General features: G+C 49.8%; 1 protein-coding gene across 4 annotated transcripts in view; it reads left to right on the top strand.

Moving 5' to 3' along the window:
* Positions 1-18,533: 18,533 nt before the first annotated feature.
* HECW1 (HECT, C2 and WW domain containing E3 ubiquitin protein ligase 1) overlaps positions 18,534-20,001 on the top strand; it is a 422,188-nt gene continuing 420,720 nt past the window's right edge. For 3 of the 4 annotated variants that reach the window (XM_077491691.1, XM_077491690.1, XM_077491692.1), the window contains exon 1: positions 18,534-18,814. Coding sequence is in view for 3 of the 4 variants with exons in the window: in XM_077491690.1 (XP_077347816.1) it covers positions 18,782-18,814 (33 nt within the window). In the remaining variant the exon portion in view is untranslated. The remainder of the gene's footprint in view (positions 18,815-20,001) is intronic. The other variant, XM_077491693.1, reaches the window with a different exon arrangement.

Consider the following 20,001-nt stretch of genomic DNA (forward strand, 5'->3'; position numbering starts at 1 on the left):
TCTTCGGGGGTCTTCTCGCCGGACTCCTCCGCTATCTGTGTGTAGCTCTTTTACTAGCGGAGGAGTCCGGCTTTTTTCCTCCCCGCCGCCGGCCTCTTCTCCCGACTTCGGGGGTCTTGTCCCCCTCTTCGGTTCTTCTGCCGGGCCACCGCGCCTTCTTGTAGCTCTTTTGCAGGCGGTGGCCCGGTCTTCTGTCGCCGCTGCCTTCCGTTCTTCTGTCGCCGCCTTCGGTTCTTCTGCCGGGCCACCGCGCCTTCTTGTAGCTCTTTTACAGGCGGTAGCCCGGTCTTCTGTCGCCGCTGTCGTCGCCGCCGCCTTCCGTTCTTGTTCTTCTTCTTGTTCTTCTTCTTCTCCTGGAGATGTTGACCCGACGAGCTCTCCGGCCGGAATGCCAGAGCCGCGCTGTGCGGTCACTTATATAGTGACAATGGGGCGGTGTCACATGGTATATGTCACATGGGTTGGTCACATGGGTTGATGTCACATGGGGACTATGACATCGTAAGGGGGCGGGGTCACCATGTGACCAACCCATGTGACATATACCATGTGACACCGCCCCATTGTCACTATATAAGTGACCGCACAGCGCGGCTCTGGCATTCCGGCCGGAGAGCTCGTCGAGTCAACATCTCCAGGAGAAGAAGAAGAACAAGAAGAAGAACAAGAACGGAAGGCGGCGGCGACGACAGCGGCGACAGAAGACCGGGCCACCGCCTGTAAAAGAGCTACAAGAAGGCGCGGTGGCCCGGCAGAAGAACCGAAGGCGGCGACAGAAGAACGGAAGGCAGCGGCGACAGAAGACCGGGCCACCGCCTGCAAAAGAGCTACAAGAAGGCGCGGTGGCCCGGCAGAAGAACCGAAGAGGGGGACAAGACCCCCGAAGTCGGGAGAAGAGGCCGGCGGCGGGGAGGAAGAAAGCCGGACTCCTCCGCTAGTAAAAGAGCTACACACAGATAGCGGAGGAGTCCGGCGAGAAGACCCCCGAAGACGGAAGACCCCCGGAGCTGTGCAATAAAATATTTTTTCCCTGTGTTGTGTTTTTTTTTGTACTTTATTTCACAGGTGAATGGGTAGGGGTACATTGTACCCCATACTCATTCACATAGGGTGGGGGGCTGGTATCCGGGGGCCCCCTTCTTAAAGGGGGCTCCCGGATTCTGATAAGCCCCCCGCCCGCAGACCCCGACAACCAACGGCCAGGGTTGTCGGGAAGAGGCCCTTGTCCTCATCAACATGGGGACAAGGTGCTTTGGGGTGGGGGGGGCCGCGCGGCCCCCCCTTCCCCAAGGCACCCCCCCATGTTGAGGGCACGCGGCCTGGTACGGCTCAGGAGGGGGGGGCGCGCTCGCCGGGTAGCGTGCTCGGACAAGGGTCTGGTGTGGACTTTGGGGGAACCCCCACGCCGATTTTTTTCGGCGTTGGGGTTCCCCTTTAAGCCCATTCCAGGCGGCGGAGCCCGCGACGTCTCCTTCGCGGGCCCCGCCTACCTGTACACGCGCTCGAAATGGGCGGACTTTCCGAGCGGGAACAGTTTGCTCATTTCGAAAGTAGCCTACACACGGGCGGACTGTTCGCTCAAACACAGTTTCAGCGGACAGTTTTTCGGAATTTCCGAAAGACTTTGTCCGTCCAACTGTCCGCTGAAACTGTCCGCTGAAAGCCCACACACGGGCGGACTGTCCGCCCAAACACTGTTCAGCGGACAAGGTTGGGCGAACAGTCCGCCCGTGTGTACGCGGCCTTAGTGGGACATATGTGGGGGACATGTTTTTATTATTAGGGACATGTGTTTTTATTATTTGGGGACATGTATGTTTTGGGGACATGTGTGTTTTGGGGACATATGTGGGGACTGTGTTTGTACTGTGTGGTGTGTTGTGTGTTTACACTACACTGATGATCAGTGAGTAAAAAGCTGTAAAAAGCAGCCCATACTCACTGATCATCAGCCGGCTGCAGCGTTCTGCTCTCCTCTCCTCAGCGGTGACTTCCGTGTGAGGAGAGGAGAGCCGATTGCCTAGCAACCGGCTGTTTGTTTACATCACATGACAGCCGTGATTGGACACGGCCGTCATGTGATCAGGAGGGCCAATCACAGAGCCCTCCTGCCGATCTGAGATGTGCCGTGTCCGGGTGACACGAGCACATCGGGATCGCGCCGCTACTCCTGAATGACGTTCCTGAACGTCCTATCAGGAGTAGACGGCTCCCACCCGGCCGTATATATGCATCGGCCGGGTGGGAAGTGGTTAAGGACTCTGCCTCTGTTCCTCCTTGCTGTCCAGTCTACAGCGTGTCCGGTGATTCTGTTATCTGCTATCTGCTGCCTTGATTCCTGTTACCCGGCCTGTTCCTGACTACGTTCGTTTGCTGCCTGCCACCGACCTCCTGCCTGTCTGACTACGTCTCCGTCTCTTCCTGTGTACCGTTGTTGCCAGCCTGTTACCGACCCGGCTTGTACCCGACCCTGCTGACTACCATCTGCTGTTCCGGTCTGATCACCAGTGCCTGCTGCCACCAGCTGACTACTATCTGCTGTTCCAGTCGGATAGCCAGTACCTGTTGCCACCAGCTGCCTACCATCTGCTGTTCCGGTCTGATTCCCAGTGCCAGCTGCCGTCTGCTGACTACCTTCTGCTGTCCCGGCCTGACTGCCAGTGCCTGCTGCCACCTGCTGACTGCCACCTGCCGTTCCAGTCTGCTTCCTGTGCTTGCTGCTGTCGATCAGGATCTGCCTTACATCAGCAAGGCACTTGTGCCCTCTGAACTTTTGAATCCCTGTTCCCACCTTCAGGGGTTCTCGAGCCATAGGCTACGAGAGGCCGCTCCCTGCATTCTGGGCTCTCCTACCAGGTATGTGACAGGGGCAGGAGGAGGACGCAGTGGGCCAGTCGAGGGTGATCAGTGCAGTGGGTGGCTGGCAGTTGGTGAACTGGTGGCACTGGTGCTCAGTCAGGGTAGATGGGGGGGGGGTCCTGATGCTTAGTGGGGGGAGATGGGGAGTCCTGGTGCTTAGGGGGGAGATGAGGGTACTGGTGCTTAGGGGGGAGATGAGGGTACTGGTGCTTAGTAGGGGAAGATGGGGGGTCCTGGTGCTTAGAGGGGGGAGATGGGGGTCCTTGTGCTTAGTGGGGGGATATAGGGGGTTCTGGTGCTTAGTGGGGGGAGATGAGTGTATTGGTGCTTAGTAGGGAGTCCTGGCTCTTAGTGGGGGGAGATGGGGGTCCTGGTGCTTAGGGGGGAGATGAGGGTACTGGTGCTTAGTAGGGGGAGATGGGGGGTCCTGGTGCTTAGAGGGGGGAGATGGGGGTCATTGTGCTTAGTGGGGGGATATAGGGGGTTCTGGTGCTTAGTGGGGGGAGATGAGTGTATTGGTGCTTAGTAGGGAGTCCTGGCTCTTAGTGGGGGGAGATGGGGGGTCCTGGTGCTTAGGGTGGAGATGAGGGTACTGGTGCTTAGTAGGGGGAGATGGGGGTCCTTGTGCTTAGTGGGGGGATATAGGGGGTTCTGGTGCTTAGTGGGGGGAGATGAGTGTATTGGTGTTTAGTAGGGAGTCCTGGATAAAATCAACAGGGGCAACCTGGGATCCGACTTCAAGTCGCCCCAAGTTGTGTGTTTGAGAAAATCAATGGAAATGAATGGAGCCGTCTTAATGCACACTACTGCAGTAGCTCCAACTTCAGAAAAGGTTTCTGTACGACTTCAATCCGACTTCTAGGCGACTTGTACCCATTGATTTCAATGGAAATCGCCTCCAAGTCAGATCTCCATCTATATTGAAGTGACAATGTTGCCTCCCTAATAATAAAAACTGGCATGGGTTCCCCTCCAAGGGCAAACCAGGCCCTTAGGTCTGATATGGATTTTAAGGGGAACCCCTACACTGAAAAAACGGCGTGGGGGTCCCCCCAAAATCCATACCAGAACCCTATCCGAGCACGCAGCCCAGCCGGTCAGGAAAGGGGGTGGGGATGAGTGGACAGCCCCCCTCCTGAACCATACCAGGCCGCATGCCCTCAACATGGGGGGTGGATGCTTTGGGGAAAGGGGGTGCCCTGCGCCCCCCCCACCCCAAAGCACCTTCGCCCCCCATGTTGATGAGGACAAGGACCTCTTCCCGACAACCCTGGCCGTTGATTGTCGGGGTCCAGGCATGTACTGGCCATCGGGACTACCGGGAGTTTCCCGGTGGGCCGGTGGCTCAGTGGGCCACTCTGATGTAAGGGGGCTGGTTATGGGACACTGATGTAAGGGGGCTGGTGATGGGACACTCTGTTGTAAGGGGGCTGGTGATGGGACACTCTGTTGTAAGGGGGCTGGTGATGGGACACTCTGATGTAAGGGGGTGGTGATGGGACACTCTGTTGTAAGGGGGCTGGTGATGGGACACTCTGTTGTAAGGGGGCTGGTGATGGGACACTCTGTTGTAAGGGGGCTGGTGATGGGACACTCTGATGTAAGGGAGTGCTGATGGGACACTCAAAATGTAAGTGGGCCGGTCTGGATGAAGTCCAGGGCCAAATTTCTGTCCCAGTCCAGCCCTGTCGGGGTCTGCGGGTGGGGGGCTTATCGGAATCCAGGAGCCCCCTTTAATAAGAGGGCCCCCAGATCCTGGACCCCCACCCTATGTGAATCAGTATGGGGTACATCGTACCCCTACCCATTCACCTGAGGGAAAAAAGTGTCAATAAAAAACACACTACACAGGTTTTTAAAGTAATTTATTAGGCAGCTCCGGGGGTCTTCTTCTGACTTCGGAAGTCTCTTTCGACTTCTCTGCTCTCTTCTGCCTTTTCTCCCGGTGTCCGTCCTCTTCTCCCGCTCTCCGGTTCTTCTGCCGGCTCCTCCAATATCTTCTTCTACCTCTTTAGCTAGTGGTGGCCTGGTCTTCTGCGTTGTCTGCTTCCCTCTTCTTTTCCTGCAATGTTAACATGAAGCTCTCTCCCACTGTAATGCTGTGTGCGACGGGCGCAACGACTTACATAGGCATGGGGCGTAGTCACTGGGTGATGTCACACGGTGACCCCGCACCTTATGATGTCACAGTCCAAGCATGCCCCGAGACTGTGACATCATGAGGGGCAAGGTCACCAGAGCTGCCTAATACATTTAACATTCCCCTCCCCCCAGAGTGACAATACTGCTGTCTGCTGTACTTCCTGTGATCATTCATCCAGAGTTGTGTCTCACTAATACTGGAGCTTTGTTACTGGCCAGACCACCAGGTGAAAACAGAGGGAAAAAGCCAAGGAAAAGAAAACAAATGCAGCCACCACATCTAATGATTGGTAAGCTGCAATTTGTTACATTTTTGGTTTGCTGTTTAACAGCACTTTAAGGTGAAATTAAAGCAAAAGTTTTTTTTCTGATAACAAGCATGTCATGCTTACCTGTTCTGTGTAATGGTTTTGCACAGAGCAGCCCTGATCCTCCTCTTCTTCTGGTCCCCCACTGGCACTCTTGGTCCCTCTCTCCTGCCAAGTGCCCCCTAAGCAAGCTGCTTGCTAAGGGGGCACCCAAGCAGGCTTACTCCCAAGCTATTGCTCTGTGTGTCAATTCACACACACACAAAGTGCAGCTCAGCCTTACCCCACTCTCTCCTCATTGGCTCACTGGCTGTGATTGACAGGAAAATGCACGAAGGTAAAAAAAAAATCTTGAACCTTTACAAACATTTTAAAGCATAACTCCATTTTTTTTTGTAAAAAAAAAAATACCCTTTAGGTGATCTATGTACATTACAAGAATTTTAAATAAACTTTGTTGCAGATTCCTACATTTTGTTATTCTGAGGAAATCCCTGTGTGTTTGTCTGTGTCCATGTGGTAAGTGAATCTAATGGGAGTGGTTTCAATTTTAATTATCAATCAGCTGCTGCACCTGCAGGGCTCTAATGAGGAAATCTGCCAACTCTACATCACTTTAGATGTGATTTCCTATTGGGAGTATCTCATTACATTTTTGTTGCAAGGGGTGCCTGAAATCTGACTTGTATCTTAGTGCAGACTTCAGGGAAAATTGATGAGCCAATCACACAAAGAGAAATCATGTTTCTGGGGGGCGTTCTGTACACATCCTGAATGTAATATACCCCACGCACATGTTCTTGAAAATGGCTTTAGTAATGTTGGGTGCTGTAATGACCACCGGCTGGAAACCGTAGGCAATCAAAGTGTAGAAATGTCATCAGCACATCAAGGATTCCTCAGAAGGATCCAAAGCTTTATTCACATGGTCCCACGGTACACATATGGCAATGTTTTGGAGACATGCTCCTCCTACAGCGGCTTTATGAGCCCACGTTCAGGTACAATGGCTCGCCCAGGGGAGCCAACCTGCCACAGTATAACTGTGGCAGCTGGTCTGGAAGTGTTTAAGCCAGGGGTCAGCAACCTGTAGATCACAATCGACCAGTAGATTGCGGTCTGGGCTTGCAGATCCACCATTCCAGAGCATCAAACAGAGTGCAATGCAGAGGGACTACATGTAAATTTGAAGCTGTGGTAGGGAGCAAGAGCCACATAAGCCGATGACTCCTCTGTAGTGCTGGCTGCTGTCCCATGCGGAGTGATACCACCTGCACTCCACCTCTTCTCTTGGCTAGCAGTCTCCAGAATAGTGCCATCAGCAAGAAAGAAGAGATCTTCAGGTCAGTGTGAAGAAAGACAGTGGGCATATTAGTATAGGACTCAGTGGCGGCCCATCTACATGGGGTGCAGGGGCACCGCCCCCCTAATTCATGCGTCCGGCCCCTAATCTACATGCAGGGTGCCAGATGCATTGATTTCAATGGGGTTTTATTTTTATTTTTTTAAGCACATGAGCAAAGCCTGAGGCTCTAATTGGCTTAAAAAAAGGGTGGGCTGAGCACTGCACCCTGAGCCCACCCAGTTGGAAGTTAGTTCTTCCTGATTTTCCTCCCGGCGAATCAGAAAGTCCTGAGACCCGATTGGCCAGGGAGTCTTAGGGGGGTCAGGTGGCGTTGGTGTGCCCTCCCACCCAAAAATATTGAGCACAAGCTGCCACTGATAGGACTGCTTTCACATTGATACACTGCGGTCTACCCGCACCCTGGGTGCAGTGTACCTGCAGCTTTCCTGCGGATTTGCTGCGCTTAGCAGGGACGTGCGCTAAGGTCAGTGACTGGTGAGACACTGGCTAGTATCAGAGCCAGATACACACAGGTTACATATGCCACGATTGTTAGAGCGAGAGCAATAATTCTAGCACTAGACCTCCTCTGTAACTCTAAACATGTAATCTGTAAACAATTTGAAAGCGTCGCCTATGTAGATTTTTTGAAGTACTGAAGTTTGGCGCAATTCCACAAGTGTGTGCAATTTTAAAGTGTGACATGTTAGGTTTCTATTTACTTGGCGTAATATCATCTTTCATATTATACAAAAAAAATCTGGTTATCTTTAGTGTTTCTTTTTTATATTTCTGAAACAGTTTTTTCCAAAAAAGTGTTTGGAAAATTGCTGTGCAACATAACAGTATTTTCACAGTAAATAGATAAATAATAAATGATTACCTTATAACATATAGCATAATAATATATGATTTAGCTTGATTATAACAGTACCTTTTCAACAGCAGCAGATTCTCATTCTCCCTCTTAACTGTTTGAGAAAAACATGGGATTGTGGGTAAACCTTATACACATAAACCCATGTATTTCCTTCTAGTTATGAGGCCTGGGCTGGAAGGGAGCATTTGTCTTTTAGACACATGCCCCCTTTAATGATATTGCAGTGAGAGGCGTGCCTCCACTACAGCATTTTTATTGGACAGCTGGGGCTAATGGTATTTTACCATTGGTCCAGGACTCCAAGCTGTCCATTGAGCTCAGTGCCTCTGACAAGAAGTGAGGGGAGGCACTGTGAGCTCATCCTCTCAGTCTGCTACAAACAGAGTGTGCCAGCTTGTATTTAACTAGATGCTGACCGCCGGCCGTCAAATGACGGCCAGGCGGCGCACCTATTGTGGCGGGAGGCCGTCATATGACATCCTCCTGTTTAAACAGGGAATGCGCGCGATCGTGCGTGCGCATCCCTGTTTCTTCGGTGGCGGCGTGTCACGGAGACACCGCTCGCCACCGAAGGGGGTGAACAGCCATTGGTTATGGCTGTTTACCACGTGATCGACCGTGATGAAGTCACGTGTTAAGGTTTTCGGATGGTGAGTCTGACTTGGTGGAAGGAGACCTCTCTTACGACTCTGGTTCAAGTCTCTCTGAAGTGGGAACAGAGGGACAGGAGCACAGCGGGGTAGGAGCGTCTGGCCAGATGCAGCAGCAGGTACTGGAAGGTGGAGATCTTCAGTAGTAGTAGCTCTCTGTAGCAGGTAGGCAGCCGAAGAAGGTTGGCAGCAGGCTGTGGGACCACGACAGATGGTGCACGGATCTGGAGAGGCAGAGGCAGACCCGGGAGGACCTCTGAGAGGGAGAGCAGCAGACACAGCAGCAAGCAGGAGCCAGCAGAAGAATCAGGTAACAGGCAGGGAATCGGCAACAAGTATCAGTCCAAGAAGGGAGCCGGGTCAGGTATCAGGTAGGTCACAGGCAGAATAACGGGTTGTTTCAGATACTAGCTGCAGACGAACAGCACAGAACATCTGCAGCTGTTCCTTTAAAAAGGGCCACTGGCGCCAATAGCGCTAACGCACACACGTGCGTGCGTGTGCCGCGCGCACATCCGAACGACGTGCACCCGCTCGCGTCCGGAGACGCGCGTGCCCACGACGACCCGCGGCACGAATGCGCGTGCGCGAACGGAGACCCGATCGTGCAGAATGGACGGATTCCTGACATCACGGCCGATCACAGATGGTCACACCCCGACTGTGCATGGCGCATGCGCACGATCGTGAGCACGCTGCGCGTGCACGACGGTGGCGGTGTGTTCCCCGGGAACACTGCTAGTCACCGACGCTGGTAAACAGCCATTGGCCAGCTGTTTACCCACGTGATCGGCTGTGATCCTTTCACAGCCGATCACTAAAATGTAAACAAACCACGGTAACAAGATTGCGGTAACATCTCGTTACCGCCTACAGTGTACACCAATCACACTGATTGCCTGCCTGCCCCCCCCCCAATAAAGAGGACCTGTCACCACCCCTCATAGTACCTGTCAATCACAGTCCATCAGAGTACCTCTCACAGTCCATCAGAGTACCCGAGTACCTGTCCCAGCCCATCAGAGTACCCGAGTACCTGTCACAGCCCATCAGAGTACCTGTCAGCCCATCAGAGTACCCGAGTACCTGTCACAGCCCATCAGAGTACCCGAGTACCTGTCCCAGCCCATCTGAGTACCCGAGTACCTGTCACAGTTCATCTGAGTACCCGAGTACCTGTCCCAGCCCATCAGAGTACCTGAGTATCTGTCACGGGACATCAGAGTACCCGAGTACCTGTCACGGCACATCAGAGTACCTGAGTACGTGTCAAGGCACATCAGAGTACCCGAGTACCTGTCACGGCCCGTCAGAGTACACGAATACCTGTCACGGCACATCAGAGTACCCGAGTACCTGTCACGGCACATCAGAGTACCCGAGTACCTGTCACGGCCCATCAGGGTACCCGAGTACCTGTCACGGCCCATCAGGGTACCGAGTACCTGTCACGGTCCATCAGGGTACCCGAATACCTGTCACGGTCCATCAGGGTACGCGAGTACCTGTCACAGTCCATCAGGGTACCCGAGTACCTGTCACAGTCCATTAGAGTACAGAGTACCTTTCACAGTCCATTAGAGTACCGAGTACCTGTCACAGTCCATCAGGGTACCCGAGTATCTGTCACAGCCCATCTGAGTACCCGAGTACCTGTCCCAGTCCATCAGGGTACCCGAGTACCTGTCACAGTCCATTAGAGTACCGAGTACCTGTCATAGTCCATTAGAGTACCGAGTACCTGTCACAGTCCATCAGGGTACCCGAGTACCTGTTCCAGTCCATCTGAGTACCCGAGTACCTGTTCCAGTCCATCTGAGTACCCGAGTACCTGTCACAGTCCATCTGTGTACCAGAGTACCAGAGTACCTGTGTAAAAGTCCTACACATGTACAGTGGTGTGAAAAAGTGTTTGCCCCCTTCCTCATTTCCTGTTCCTTTGCATGTTTGTCACACTTAAGTGTTTCGGAACATCAAACCAATTTAAAGCGGTTCTTCACCCTAAAGGGGAAGTTCCGCTAGTATAATCCCCCCCCCCTCCGGTGCCACAATCGGCACCTTTCGGGGGGGAGGGGGGTGCAGTTACCTGGATAATCCAGGTAACTGCACCCACTTCCGGCCAGACCGCCACATGGCTCCGCCCACCCCCGCATGGCTCCGCCCCCCCCCCCCCCGTTGTGTTCTGGGAAACACACAGTTCCCAGAGACACAGCGGGGAACCAGCGCAGCGCGACTCGCGCATGCGCAGTAGGGAACCGGGCAGTGAAGCCCTCTTGCTTCACTTCCCGATTCCCTGACAGAGGATGGCGGCGGTGGCTGCAGCGAGACGAGCGATCGCTCGTCATCTGCCGCCGACATCGCTGGAACCTGGGACAGGTAAGTGTGATATTATTAAAAGTCAGCAGCTGCAATATTAGTAGCTGCTGGCTTTTAATATTTTTTTTTTTTGTGCAGCTCCTCTTTAAACAATAGTCAAGGACAACACAAGTAAACACAAAATGCAATTTGTAAATGAAGGTGTTTATTATTAAAGGTGAAAAAAAATCCAAACCATCATGGCCCTGTGTGAAAAAGTGATTGCCCCCTAAACCTAATAACTGGTTGGGCCACCCTTAGCAGCAACAACTGCAACCAAGCGTTTGCGATAACGTGCAATGAGGCTTTTACAGCGTCCTGGAGGAATTTTGGCCCACTCATCTTTGCAGAATTGTCCTAATTCAGTTACATTAGAGGGTTTTCGAGCATGAACGGCCTTTTTAAGGTCATACCACAACATCTCAATAGGATTCAGGTCAGGACTTTGGCTAGGCCACTCCAAAGTCTTCATTTTGTTTTTCTTCAGCCATTCGGTGGTGGACTTGCTGGTGTGTTTAGGATCATTGTCCTGCTGCAGAACCCAAGTTCGTTTCAGCTTGAGTACACGAACAGATGGTCGGACATTCTCCTTCAGGATCTCTTGGTAGACAGCAGAATTCATAGTTCCTTTTATCACGGCAAGTCTTCCAGGTCCTGAAGCAGCAAAACAGCCCCAGACCATCACACTACCACCACCATATTTTACTGTTGGTATAATGTTCTTTTTATGAAATGCAGTGTTCCTTCTACGCCAGATATACTTGGACACACACCTTCCAAAGAGTTCCACTTTTGTCTCATCGGTCCACAGAATGTTGTCCCAAAAGTCTTGGGGATCATCAAGATGTGTTGTGGAGAAATTGAGACGAGCTTTGATGTTCTTTTTGCTCAGCAGTGGTTTTCTCCTTGGAACTCTGCCATGCAGGCCATTTTTGCCCAGTCTTTTCCTGATGGTGGAGGCATGAACGCTGACCTTAACTGAGGCAAGTGAGGCCTGCAGTTCCTTGGACGTTGTTGTGGGGTCTTTTGTGACCTCTTGGATGAGTCGTCGCTGCGCTCTTGGGGTAATTTTGGGTGGCCGGACACTCCTGGGAAGGTTCACCACTGTTCCATGTCTTCGCCATTTGTGGATAATGGCTCTCACTGTGGTTCGCTGGATTCCCAAAGCTTTGGAAATGGCTTTATAACCCTTTCCAGACTGATAGATCTCAATTACTTTCTTTCTCAATTGTTCCTGAATTTCTTTGGGTCTCGGCATGATGTGTAGCTTTTAAGGATCTTCTGGTGGACCTTACTGTGTCAAGCAGCTCCTATTTAAGTGATGCCTTGATTGTGAACAGGTGTGGCAATAATCAGGCCTGGGTGTGGCTAGAGAAATTGAACTCAGGTGTGGACAACCACAGTTATAGTATGTTTTAACAAGGGGGGCAATCACTTTTTCACACAGGGCCATGATGGTTTGGATTTTTTTTCACCTTTAATAATAAACACCTTCATTTACAAATTGCATTTTGTGTTTACTTGTGTTGTCCTTGACTATTGTTTAAATTGGTTTGATGTTCCGAAACACTTAAGTGTGACAAACATGCAAAGGAACAGGAAATGAGGAAGGGGGCAAACACTTTTTCACACCACTGTAGTATCGCTATACTCGGGAGGAGTAGCAGAATGTATTTTGGGGTGTAATTTTTGCTATATACATGCTATGTGTTAGAAAAATGTGTTTTAATTTTTTTCCACATATTCCAAAAACTTCTGGAAAAAAATTAACCATTCAAAAGACTCATTATGCCTCACAGATTATACGTTGGGGTGTTTGCTTTCCAAAATGGGGTCATTTTATGGGAAATTCCATTGTCCTGGTACTCCAGGGCCTTCAAAAGTGTAATAGGTGGTTGAGAAATGAGATGCGTCATTTTTGCTCGTAGAACGTCTGAAGGTACTACATCAATGTTAGTGCTCTGTATGTGGCCAGGCTGTGTAAAAGTCTCACACATGTGGTATCGCCGTACTCGGGAAGAGTAGCAGAATGTATTTTGGGGTGTAATTTGTTGTATGCATATGCTGTGTGTGAGAAATAACCTGATAATATGACAATTGTGTAAAAAAAAATTATAATAAAAAAAAATCTTCATTTTGCAAAGAATTGTGGGAAGAAATGACAACTTAAAAAAACTCACCATGCTACTTAATACCTTGGAATGTCTACTTTGTAAAAAGGGGTCATTTGGGGGGTATTTGTACTTTCCTGACTTGTTAATGTCTCAAGAAATGAGGTACACCTGATGTACTGAAGGCCTGATCAGAAGTGATCAATTTTCAGTGATTGGCACCATAGTTTGTAGACTCTATAACTTTCACAAAGACCAAATAATATATACTAATGTGGGTTATTTTTACCAAAGATATGTAGCAGTATACATTTTGGCCAAAATTTATGAAGAAAAATTACTAATTAGCAAAAATTTATGACAGAAACAAAGAAAAAGGCATTTTTTTCACAAAATGTACGTTTTATTTTATTTATAGCACAAAAAATAAAAAACCCACTAGTGATTAAATACCACTAAAAGAAAGCTCTATTTGTGTGGAAAAAAGGACGCAAGTTTCATATGGATACAGTGTTGGATGACTGAGTAATTGTCATTCAAACTGTGAGAGCACTGAAAGCTGAAAATTGGTCTGGTCAGGAAGGGCGTGTAAGTGCACTGTATTGAGGTGGTTAACCACTTTCAGACCGGACCATTTTGCTGGTAAATGACCAGAGGTCTTTTTACACTTTGGCACTGCGCTGCTTTAACTGGTAATTGCGCGGTCATGCAATGTTGTACCCAAACAAAATTTGCGTCCTTTTCTTCCCACAAATAGAGCTTTCTTTTGATGGTATTTGATTGCCTCTGCGATTTTTATTTTTTGCGATATAAACGTAAAAAGACCGCAAATTTTGAAAAAAAATGATATTTTCTACTTTTTGTTATTAGAAAAATCCAATAAACTCAATTTTAGTCATACATTTAGGCCAAAATGTATTCAGCCACATGTCTTTGGTAAAAAAAAAGTCAATAATTGTATATTTATTGGTTTGCGCAAAAGTTGTCACATCTACAAACTAAGGTACGTTTTCTGGAATTTACGCAGCTTTTAGTTTACGACTGCCTATCTCATTTCTTGAGGTGCTAAAATGGCAGGGCAGTACAAAACCCCCCCAAATGACCCCATTTTGGAAAGTAGACCCCCTAAGGAAATTGATAAGAGGCATGTTGAGCCCATTGAATATTTTATTTTTTTGCCTCAAGCGATTGAATAATGACAAAAAAAAATTTTTTTTTTTTTTTTTACACAAAGTTGTCACTAAATGATATATTGCTCACACATGCTATGGGCGTATGTGAAATGACACCCCAAAATAAATTCTGCTGCTTCTCCTGAGTACGGGGATACCACATATGTGGGACTTTTTGGGAGCCTAGCCGCGTACGGGGCCCCGAAAACCAAGCACCGCCTTCAGGCTTTCTAAGGGCGTAAATTTTTGAGTTCACTTCTCACTACCTATTACAGTTTTGAAGGCCATAAAATGCCAAGATGGCACAAAACCCCCACAAATGACCCCATTTTAGAAAGTAGACACCCCAAGCTATTTGCTGAGAGGCATGTTGAGTTCATGGAATATTTTATATTTTGCCACAAGTTGCGGGAAAATTACAAACTTTTTTTTTTTTTTTTCACAAAGTTGTCACTAAATGATATATTGCTCACACATGCCATGGGCATATGTGAAATGACACCCCAAAATAAATTCTGCTGCTTCTCCTGAGTACGGGGATACCACATATGTGGGACTTTTTGGGAGCCTAGCCGCGTACGGGGCCCCGAAAACCAAGCACCGCCTTCAGGCTTTCTAAGGGCGTAAATATTTGACTTCACTCCTCACTACCTATTACAGTTTTGAAGGCCATAAAATGCCAAGATGGCACAAAACCCCCACAAATGACCCCATTTTAGAAAGTAGACACCCCAAGCTATTTGCTGAGAGGCATGTTGAGTCCATGGAATATTTTATATTTTGCCACAAGTTGCGGGAAAATTACAAACTTTTTTTTTTTTTTTTTTTTTTCACAAAGTTGTCACTAAATGATATATTGCTCACGCATGCCATGGGCATATGTGAAATGACACCCCAAAATAAATTCTGCTGCTTCTCCTGAGTACGGGGATACCACATATGTGGGACTTTTTGGGAGCCTAGCCGCGTACGGGGCCCCGAAAACCAAGCACCGCCTTCAGGCTTTCTAAGGGCGTTACAGTTTTGAAGGCCATAAAATGCCAAGATGGCACAAACCCCCCCAAATGACCCCATTTTGGAAAGTAGACACCCCTAAATTTAGGGGTACACTAGTGAGACTAGGTAATAAATGGCGGGTGCCCTGAAACTATAAAAAAATAACTAACCAACCAGCGTCACCTGTAACAGTTATATGGTGATCACTGGTGAAAGGGTTAACTAGGGGGCAATCAGGGGGCTTTATGCGGTAGTATATGGGGGTCCCTGGCGCTATAAAAAGCTGCGGCGAACCTAAATACCTACCTGCCTAACTAGCGTCACCTGTGACACTAATACAGCGATCAGAAAAACGATCGCTTATTAGGCTGGGTTCACACTGGAGCGATGCGGGAACGCCACGAATGCGCGGCGGGTTCCCGCATCGCATGCCTCCCGGCGGCAGTTCACACTGCCCTATGCGAACTGCTGGGAGTGTCAGTGAAATGTTACTGACACCCCCAGATCAGTTCGCATATCGCAGTGCGATCTGCAAACTCGGATCGCATGGTGTGAACACCCATGCGATCCGATTCTGCTGCGGGCCAAAAAAAGGGTCCCGTGCGAATTTGCGGCGGGTGCGGCGGGTGCGGCGGGTGCGGCGAATGGCTGAACTCGAATCGCACAGAGATCGGATGTGATTTGCACTGCAGTGCGGTGCGAATCACATCCGTTCTCAAACCGCTGCAATCTGAACCCAGCCTTAGTGACACTGGCGACGGGGGGTGATCACGGGGTTAAACCTTTATTGGGGGGGTTAGGGGGGTACCTTAGAACTAAAGGGGGCTAACCCTAACTGCCCTAACAGTTATTAGTCACAAATGACACCCGCCGGGTGATCAGGGGGTTAAACCTTTATTAGGTAATAAATGGCGGGTGCCCTGAAACTATAAAAAAATAACTAACCAACCAGCGTCACCTGTAACAGTTATATGGTGATCACTGGTGAAAGGGTTAACTAGGGGGCAATCAGGGGGCTTTATGCGGTAGTATATGGGGGTCCCTGGCGCTATAAAAAGCTGCGGCGAACCTAAATACCTACCTGCCTAACTAGCGTCACCTGTGACACTAATACGGCGATCAGAAAAATGATCGCTTATTAGGCTGGGTTCACACTGGAGCGATGCGGAAACGCCGCGAATCCGCGGCGGGTTCCCGCATCGCATGCCTCCCGGCGGCAGTTCACACTGCCCTATGCGAACTGCTGGGAGTGTCAGTGAAATGTTACTGACACCCCCAGATCAGTTCGCATATCGCAGTGCGATCTGCAAACTCGGATCGCATGGTGTGAACACCCATGCGATCCGATTCTGCTGCGGGCCAAAAAAAGGGTCCCGTGCGAATTTGCGGCGGGTGCGGCGGGTGTGGCGGGTGCGGCGAATGGCTGAACTCGAATCGCACAGAGATCGGATGTGATTTGCACTGCAGTGCGGTGCGAATCACATTCGTTCTCATAAACCGCTGCAATGTGAACCCAGCCTTAGTGACACTGGCGACGGGGGGTGATCACGGGGTTAAACCTTTATTGGGGGGGTTAGGGGGGTACATTAGAACTAAAGGGGGCTAACTCTAACTGCCCTAACAGTTATTACAGTCACAAATGACACCAATGCAAAAAAAAAAAAAAAAAAAAAAAAAATGACATTGGTGTCACTGTGACTGGGGGGCAGGGGTAATTGGGGGGGTGATCGGGGGGTAAAGGGGGGGTGTGAGTGTGCCTGGCATGTTCTACTGTGTGTGTAGAGTGTTGGTGCAACTCACCGATCCGCTCTCCTCCGTGTCGGAACGGAAAATACCGACACGGAGGAGAGAATACATCACTTCCTCTCCTGTGTTTACATTACAGGAGAGGAAGTGATGTCACCGGGGATTTCCATTCGTCGAGAGCGATCGCGAGGGGGTGGCCATGAATGAATGGCCGCCCCCTCATCCCGGATCGCTCTCGAAGAAATGCCGACCGCCGCAGGCACCGGGGGGGGGCCCGATCGGGCCCCCCACCCGCGGGCAGGCAGGGACTTATATATACGCCCATATGCCTGCCCGTGCCATTCTGCCGACGTATATCGTCGTGCGGCGGTCGGCAAGTGGTTAAACTGGTTGCTCTGTATGTAGCTTCTGACAGGCTGCGCAAGGAGCCCTGTATCTGCAGGACCATAGGTCGTAGGAGCCCCAAATTTACCAGTGGTGGGGTAGGACTTAGGCTACATATCCCCCAGATTTGGGGTCTCTGTGACTTCAGGTCACCAAGCTACGACCCTCCGAGCTTGATTGTTTTTTTTTTTTGCCCCATCTGCCTCCCCTGACTGTACATCCCTGGTGATTAGCAATAGACTTTTATTATATCCTGCGTTTCACCACCCCCCAACTTTAGGTGTGAACAAGCCCCAAGGGTGCTGCTGTTGAATGCAACTAAGGGCTCATTCCCAAGTGCAGCAGGCACTGCTGCTCCTCTGAAAAGTGATCTGTGTGTGTGTTGACAGGTGGTAAGGAGGCGATATGTTAGACTCAGGGCACAGAGCACTGCAGTCTGAGCCCACCCAATGAATATTTGCTATTTTCACACTGATACTCCTCCCAGCCAATCAGAAAGCGGGTCCTGAGACCCATCACTCGATTGGCTGAAAGGGCAGGCGATCCTATTGGATACCTAGGAGGAGGAAGGAGGAGATGCGTTAGAAGCATCTGTCCATCGCCCGTAGGAGTGCTACCCGCCTGCAACCTAGATGGGGTAAGTGTGGGGGCTGAATGACTGACCAACCGACTGTGAATGATCCTACCGACAACAGAGAAGGAGGTAAGGTGCCACCCCCCCAAAAAAAACACCAACTGCTACTGGGTTTAAATCAGGTGTGAGGAGGCGACACTGTGCCCAGTGATCTTTAAAGTGTTTGAATGCCCGCAAAAAAGGAAAAAAAAAACCTGTAAGGTAAAGCCATAATGAGCTAGTATAGCTCATTATGAAATACTTACCTTAGAACGAAGCGCTGGCATCACCTCCTGGTCACCGCTGAGGGAGCTGACATTTTCCCTCTGCATTTCTTCCAGGTTTGCGTCTCTGGCACTGCGAGTGGCCGGAGCAGCGATGACGTCACTCCCGCACATGGGAGTCCTCTTTGCGGCATGGAGCTCTGATTTTTTTGGGGCAGCATCCGCCGGACGTTCAGAGCGCATGTGCCGCTGGCGTCAGCGGCTGCATGCAAGGTACAGGTTTTGGAGATATTCATGTTACCTACAGGTAAGCCTTATATAGGCTTGCCTGTAGGTAAAAATGTGAAAGCGGGGTATACAACCTCTTTAAGGTTGCCTATTCCATCTTTAAGCGTGGGGGGGGGGGGGGGGAATTCCCTTGCAAAGTGCACCTTCCCTTGCACTTTGAACAACCTTTTAGTAAATCCACCCCAATGCCTGTAGCCAGTCACCATTATCCATCAGAACTTGTGGAAGGTGAATGAAAAGCTGCTGACACAAGCTCACCCTTGCCCTGGTTGTAGCAGATTGAAGTAAAGCAGGTGTAGTGAGCTTGAGAGGATTACATGTGTTTTATGTGGAGAGTGATGGTGAAGAATGGAGTATACTGAGGTTGGATGTGATAGGAGGAGTGGTGGGAGGGGGGAAGGGAGGACCTGTCAGCCAGTGATCGGCAGCTTGTGGTTGGCTGCAGCTTTCCTGGTACCTTGAGAGTGTCTAGTGCAGGGAGGGGGAAGAGTGCAGCAAGCAGCAGCAAGCAGCAGTAAGCAGCATTGTAGTGGTGCGCACATCTGCTGCCTGCGCTGGGATATGGTGCATGGAGTGGATGACAGGATCGCGATCGCTGCCCTTCTCCTCTGATCCTCCGGAGCTGTCATCTGTCTGCAGTGCTGAACGTCCTGAGTCATGCCCGACACGTGCTGCTGGATATAAACCCTTGGCTTGGCACAGTGGATTATGATTTATTCTGCCCGGACACTTATTATACAGGTAAGGTCCCCTTTGTTATTTATTTATTTTTATTTTTTTGTTTTTTGTTTAACCCTGTAGCTGCCAGCCATTGTGTGGATCTGGTGTCTTTTGACTTTCTAGTGGTCTGTAGTATCTCCATCCTCTCCCATCCTGGAGGATCTGCAGCGATTGTGCCAGCAATGCATTACCTGATCAGGCATGGAATGCACAATGCGGATCTGATACCTGGTGCTGTGCTGTCATCCCATTGCAGGTAGAATGGCAATGGTATAAACGGATTAGAAGCTGATTTAGCCCCCCCATCCCCTCCCCCTTAGGATGGGTTTGCTGTATCCATTAGCACAAGCTGCAAGCTGTATTGCTACTGGCCTGTCTATACATAGGGAAGTCTTCCATATGGGGGCTTTAAACAAAGAGAAGCTCAGTGCAGCTTTTTTTTTTTTGTGTGTGTGTGTGTGTGTGTGTGACAGCTGTGTCTTAGCATGTGACACTACACGATCCTCAAACAGCCTTTGCTAGGCTTTAGTTGTGTGATAGTGGTTGATGTATAGGGAATCCTGAGTAGGGATGCTGGATGTTGGGTGTCAGTGCTTGCTGGTATGCAATAAATGTGCCATTGCAGGGTCTAGGTTTGGATTTATGGAGGTGAATGGAGATCAGCACTGGACAGCTCCTCTACTATACAGCATGCTATTGAAATAATGAAATCCATTGCAGCCTTGTCTAGAAGGTGGGGGGGCTTGCTTTCTGTTGGCTGAAATAGGGGCTGGATCGTTGATTCGCGTTTTATTAAATCATAAATCGCAGAAGGCTTTTTCACGCACAAGCATCATGCAGTGAGAAGGATACAGAAATCTGCATTGAACCAAAGCTTTCTCTTTAAAGAGCCCAAGACAGCTGCATAATGCTGACATCTCTACAGATCTGCTCTTAGGATTGGGTGCACTAGCTATGGAGCTATTTCTATGTGTGTTTAGGCAATCCGCTACATCTCTATTGCTGTACATGGTACATTTTGATGGATAAGGACAAAACCCCAGGCAAATTGTTAAAGGGACCTTGCAAGGTCAGACTCTAAAGCTGTGTTTGGAAACCCAATAGCTGTCCTAAAATAAAAAAAGAATGAAGATCTAGTTTGTAGGAAATGTTCTTTTTTCCCATCACCAGGGGCAATCATAAGGTTGCCATGGCTGACCTCCTGAAAT

The sequence above is a fragment of the Lithobates pipiens genome, unplaced genomic scaffold, assembly GCF_037356315.1.
Source record: "Lithobates pipiens isolate NorthernLeopardFrog02 unplaced genomic scaffold, aLitPip1_a1.2 Scaffold_19, whole genome shotgun sequence".
NCBI classification, from domain to species: Eukaryota; Metazoa; Chordata; class Amphibia; order Anura; family Ranidae; genus Lithobates; species Lithobates pipiens.